The sequence below is a fragment of the Metopolophium dirhodum genome, chromosome 7 (assembly GCF_019925205.1).
Source record: "Metopolophium dirhodum isolate CAU chromosome 7, ASM1992520v1, whole genome shotgun sequence".
NCBI classification, from domain to species: Eukaryota; Metazoa; Arthropoda; class Insecta; order Hemiptera; family Aphididae; genus Metopolophium; species Metopolophium dirhodum.
Genome location: NC_083566.1, coordinates 37,475,333 through 37,481,330, shown reverse-complemented (window position 1 = coordinate 37,481,330; position 5,998 = coordinate 37,475,333). Strand labels below are relative to the sequence as shown.

Sequence of the window (5,998 nt, the reverse complement as noted above, 5' to 3'; positions counted from 1 at the left end):
AGACGCGCGACCAGCGCGGCCGACGCGGCGCGACTCTAATTTTAGCCGCGCTTGGACTTCTTTTGCTATTTTTAGATGTAGCCGATTCCTTAGAACGCGGCTGACGCGTGCGACCGCCGCGCGCGTCTAGAGCCGCGCGACCGTGACCGCGCCAGAGGCAGTCATGACGCGGCCGCGTGCTCGTAATTTTTATAATTAATACGAATAAATATTACATTAAATTTTATTATTATAATATTTATTAATTTATTATATTTATTTTAATTAATTTATTAATTATATAATACGTTAAATAATATTTATCAATATTATATTATAAAAATGTCTTCGAACATCATGAAAACGGGATTTAGTACTGAAGAAGATAAAACCTTGGCTGAACTCGTTGGGTTTCATCCATGTTTATTTGACTTGGCAAACCCTTCATACAAAAATCAAATAATAAAAGAAAATGTATGGAAACAAATTTCAAACGAATTGAACAGACCAGGTATTTTTTAATTTTTAAAACTTTTTATTTATAAATGCAATAGTATTCAGTCCGGTCTTATTACGTTATGTTACGGTATTTATCATATATCTTTTTACAAAAATTGGTCTAATATAGTTAGGTCTGATCGAATATAATATTATAATAAATATGTATTATATTATATTTTTCACTCAAGGGATAATATTTCGGGACAACGTTTGGCCCATCACACTTTCTTCATAATTTTAATAATAATATAGACAGAAACTGGAATATTATGTATTATTGATTTATATAAATAATACAAGGTTAAAAAAAATGCTCATGTATTCTCATTTCAGATTAAACATATATACATTATAAACATTATAAACTGTACATATAATATTATTGAGATATATAAACAAACAATTAGTGAAGTTAAAAATAAAAATGAAAATTAATGTAATCAGTACTTCAATATTATAATACAAAATATTTAAAAATATTATATGACATTTTACGAAGTATCGGTTCTTAATGTATGATAATTTTGCCATGGTACTGTACCCTGCGGAGAGTTGAAAAATTGTTTAAATTCATCTCTTACTAAAAAGCCTTCATAATTTCCATATCCTCCCGTATGCTCAAGCTGTACCATATTATTAGCAGGATAATCATTTGGGTCAAAATTGTAATAGTGTTGTTCTGATGTATTCTCTAAAGTATATTGGTCACGTAAAAGATTATGAAGACAGCATGCAGATAATATGAGATGGTCGACGGTTTCTGGTTTTATTGGTATCGGTGTATAAAACACTCTAAAAACCTGGCTTAATAGTCCAAAGCTATTTTCAGTCGTTCTTCTTGCCCGTGACAAACGATAATTGAAAATTTTTTTTTCGCAATCATTTCTAGACTCTATTTTAGAGTATGGTCGCATCATGTGTGGGTCCAAACGAAATGCTTCATCACCGATGTATACATACGGCAATATTTTTTCTGAATTTGGAATTTTGCAATTAGGTGGAAAATATTCACAATTTTTCATTTGTTCTGACATTTTTGATTTGTTAAATATACCACTATCGCTCTCTTTACCATAAGATCCTATGTCAACCAAAATGAACTTGCAGTTCGCATCAACAATTGCCAACAAAACGATTGAGAAGAAATCTTTGTAATTGTAATATAATGATCCACTTTTCTCTGGTGAAAATATACGAATATGCTTACCATCAATGGCACCCACACAATTCGGAAAATTCCACTTTTTCCAAAACTGTTTTGATATTTCTACCATGTCATCTTTTGTTGGTGTAGGTAATAAAATAGGTGTTAATCGATTGCTTAAACTTTTCAAAACTAGCTTCACAATACGTGAAATGTAACTTTGAGAAATACGAAAGGCAAAAGCAAGGGAATGAAAAGATTCACCAGTTGCCATAAACCTGTTAAATAATAATAATAATAATAATAATACAATTATATTAAAGTATTTAAGTATATAATATCAGTATATGCAAATATAAAAAAACTATTATTTAAAACAGAAAAATATTTATCTGCCAATAACTTATTAGTTTTACCAAAATTATATATATAATATATATATCATATATATATTTTTTATATTATTTTTAATGTAATTTTAAATTATAAAAAAACACTTGATTGTGTTTAATTTATACTTTTAGATTCTGAACGAAGTGAAGAATGTATTAATTTTACTATGATGAATGTTTTTTGTTGAGTGTTTGAAATTATAATTATTGCATAATTGCGTAAAATAACAATTTAGCCTTCAACGATTTTTGATATTTGTTCTTATTCAAAATGTATACGTCGTAGAAACTTGAAACTTACATAAAATGTTTGAATTAGCGTTTTCTTTACATGAATGTATTTTCAAAATATTTCGTTTATTTTTAAGCTATATTTAGGCATTTAAAATATTCGATTTTTCTTAGATTTTTTTTATAAAAGTTGATGAAAAATTGTTGACTCTGCCAAAACACTTGAAAATATAATACAAGGTTCTCCATAAGTTTTACTTATAATAAGTATAAGAAATATCGCGATCGGTTCAATTAAAAATTAAAAATAATAAAAATTACAAAATTAAAAATTCACGCGTGAAATAACTATTTAATATTTATTATAAACATATACACTGACAATTCATTTTCGTTCAGAATCGTTTTTTTTATAATATAAAATAATTCCAAAATCTATCCTGAAATGCCTAACCTATCAATTCATCTCGTGTATCCATCCAACTCTTGTATGGATTCTTTTTTATAATTTAAAATTATTTGCAATTTTTTTAGATAAATTATGGTATTTTAATATACTACAGTAATAATTATGATCAATATTTATCGAAGGGTTGAAGACATAATTATTATGTTTATATTTATATTATAATATTATTTTTATTTTTCAATACAAGTTTATTGTTTTTTTTTTAATCATAGTATTTAAGTTAAAATTATTTTTATAATAATTTATTTGACAATAATATCTACCTACTTATTTTTTATGTCAATATTGATATTTGAATAATAAATTATGTTTTACTCTTATTTATTTTTACATTTTTAAACATAAAATTATTTATCCAGTTGATGATTGTAAAAAGCGGTGGAAAAATATTAAGGATACATATAATAAAAAAAGGAGAGGCAGAAAATTGGGTACTGGGTCAGCTACGAGAGAAAAACCTTCGAAATGGATACTAGAGGATGTTTTGACATTTTTGGATACAGCTGTATATGAAAGACAGTAATAACTAATAATATATTTTACATTTGTTTACTTATTGATATTATTTATTTGTAAAATATAATCTTAATACTTATAAATTATAATAATAGGAGCTTAACGAATGTGACAAACGATGAGGACGAGGAAGAATGTTTAAATTCATTGGATAATAGTGTTTCTCAAATTGAACCGGAAAATGAAAACATACAATTACCATCAACTTTAGAGTCTACAACAGAAGTTCAAAAATCAAAAATAGAAACAACTGGTACAAAACGACAAAAAAAAACTGAAGCATTCATCGAAATATTGAACCAAAGAAGTGAAGAAAGAAGCCGTTTACTACAAGAGCTGACAAACCCAGAAGAAGCAGAAGACCCAATCGACGTTTTCTTCAAAAGTATAGCCCTAACAGTAAAACAGTTTTCGCCCCAACTAAAGATTAAAGCAAAAATGGAAGTATTAAAAATAATAAATGAACTGGAACTTTTGAATCTTAAACCATCGAATCAGACAAGTAGTCCTTCTAATTACGAGTTTGCAGAAAATGTAAGTTCTAGGTTCCAAGAGTTACACCCGATAAATTATTCCGCCACATCACATTCTGAGCTCAATGGAAACTCATCAGCATCCAATTGGTCGGAACATTTTCAAAATTTTTAAATACTAATTTGCATTTAATTATTACAATTACTTTAACCTTGTTATTTATGCTATTTTATGTTTTTGAACAGTAGTATTTTTACTTAAATATTAATTTGTTTTTTTTTATTTTAAAAAGTGACGATTTTATTTTATTTTTTATCAATATAATAAGATATATTTATTTTATTTATTCTTTTACATAATGCTTCCGTTATAATTTTTCTTTTTTATTTATATTGATCAAGTATATGATATGTTATATGTATAAATATTTTTAAAAACATTCTTACCTTAACGTCACAGCGAATTTCTCTGCCGGTGAAATAGGCTCTTTCACTCTGTTATACGGATTTAATTTTAAATCATCTTCGATTAGATTTAAAACAAAATTAAACTGCTCCCAACTCAGTCTAAAAAATTCCCTGAATTTTTTTTCATCTCTAAACAAATGTTTCTCAATCAATACACTAAAAAAACCCTCCTTTTTTCTGGTCAAATACAAATCGTTCACACTTTTTGTCATAACTTCTTCAATTATAATTTCTTCTTCTTCTATTTCTTCTAATAATAGATTTATCAATATTTTTTTTTTCTGTTGACGCAACATTGTTCACTGGTTTGAAAATTTATAATACACAAATTTATAATAAATACAAAATTGTAACCAAATACATGTGATCAATAGAACGAACAACGACGTATTAACCCGATATCAAAATATGTGCCGCCCGGCCATTTGTTGTGGCGCGGCGCGGCGCGATTTGTAGTTCTAGGGAATCCGCTATCAACCGCGCGGCTAAAATTAGAGTCGCGCCGCGTCGGCCGCGCTGGTCGCGCGTCTCTAGACGCGTTCTAAGGAATCGCACCTTTACTGTAATTTTATGTTTTGCTTATATTAGTTATTAGCAACTTCTAAGTCCTAAACCCAGTACACTTGTTAATCAATTATAATCATTTTTGAAAAATGAATACACTTCTTAAATTAATAATTTCTTACCTAGTAAAATTATTAAATTAATTTCTGATTTTATTAATAACTGTTAAATTCTTTAATTACCTACCTAATAATAAATGATTTCAAAATTATTATATAGCCAGTTTTATTAGTTTTCATTTTCCAGTATAAATTTAAGAAGGAGGTTCAAAAAGTTCTAATAATATCTGGATGAATGTACCAAACTAACATTACACTATTTTAAATTAGCAATTATAAAATTAATTTTGCAAACTGAAATAAATTGAGTAAAATTAAAAAAGTATTTGGAATCTATTTTAAATACTTTTTGAATGGATGTATTTGTATTTGTATTTAAATAAAATTTTAAAAGTATCTTTTATAAGACTGGGCCAAGTTATGACTTAATGAGTAAAAAATCTACCTAATAAGCAATAGGTAATTTTTGAAAAAATTCATTTTTAAGAACCGGTAAGTACCGGAATTAACCAGAACCGGAACCCATATTTTGTAATTTTAAGAACCGGAACCTATTATATCTTTTTTATAAGAACCAAACCGGAATCAGAACTGGAAAAATCCTAAAGGTTCCAGTCCCTGATTAGTAAATAGTATTATGTTTCCAAGTATGAAACATTTTTGTTTATGATTATAATATATTTATTATTTGTATACTATATTAACTATTAATGTATTATTATTTAAGAATTTTTAAAATTAATATTCAAACGATAGCCAATAATACAATGACCAAAAAATTAACATGTCGTTTTGCACTTAGGTTACCTACTACATTATAATTTAATATTTATCATAGGTAGGTACTGTTATTTTATGTAAAATTACACTCATGTACTTTGCGTGTCTGGTCATATTATACGTACATGTTGCCTTAGTTACTTAAGGTCTATACTCTATAGTTGACATTATCAGAAAGAAATGATGGATCATGTTATAATAAAAATTCAAATAGGAATAATGTACAGATTAATTATTAAACAAGTTGTAACGGAGCAGGCTGTTAGTATTATTTGACCGATGGCTTGAAAATGCTTTAACGGTCAATATTATGATAGAGTTTGGTTGGAAATTAAACTTTAAGTTCATAATATTATATGTATTAGATTACAAACAAAATTACAAGAAATACAGTCATATATTTTATCGAATTTCTTGAAAAC

The 5,998-nt window shown here is 27.0% G+C and overlaps 2 protein-coding genes across 2 annotated transcripts; one reads left to right on the top strand and one right to left on the bottom strand.

The window, feature by feature from the left end:
* Nucleotides 1-321: 321 nt before the first annotated feature.
* LOC132949193 (transcription factor Adf-1-like) lies at nucleotides 322-4,709 on the top strand. The gene is made up of 3 exons (XM_061019960.1): nucleotides 322-490; nucleotides 3,076-3,235; nucleotides 3,328-4,709. The coding sequence occupies exons 1-3, from the start codon at nucleotides 322-324 to the stop codon at nucleotides 3,878-3,880; spliced, it is 882 nt and encodes a 293-aa protein (XP_060875943.1). The 3' UTR covers nucleotides 3,881-4,709.
* On the bottom strand, nucleotides 800-2,342 carry LOC132949269 (uncharacterized). Its single transcript, XM_061020065.1, has 2 exons — nucleotides 2,318-2,342; nucleotides 800-1,902 (listed from the first exon to the last, which is right to left on the bottom strand). Coding segments are annotated over exons 1-2 (933 nt in total). The 5' UTR covers nucleotides 2,320-2,342; the 3' UTR covers nucleotides 800-971.
* Nucleotides 4,710-5,998: the final 1,289 nt, after the last annotated feature.

Excerpts from the sequence above, each read along its gene's own strand:
- LOC132949193 (XM_061019960.1), top strand. The coding sequence starts at position 322 with ATGTCTTCGAACATCATGAAAACGGGATTTAGTACTGAAGAAGATAAA. Across the intron at positions 491-3,075 it reads AAACGAATTGAACAGACCAG|TTGATGATTGTAAAAAGCGG; the intron begins GTATTTTTTAAT and ends TTATTTATCCAG. Across the intron at positions 3,236-3,327 it reads ACAGCTGTATATGAAAGACA|GAGCTTAACGAATGTGACAA; the intron begins GTAATAACTAAT and ends TTATAATAATAG.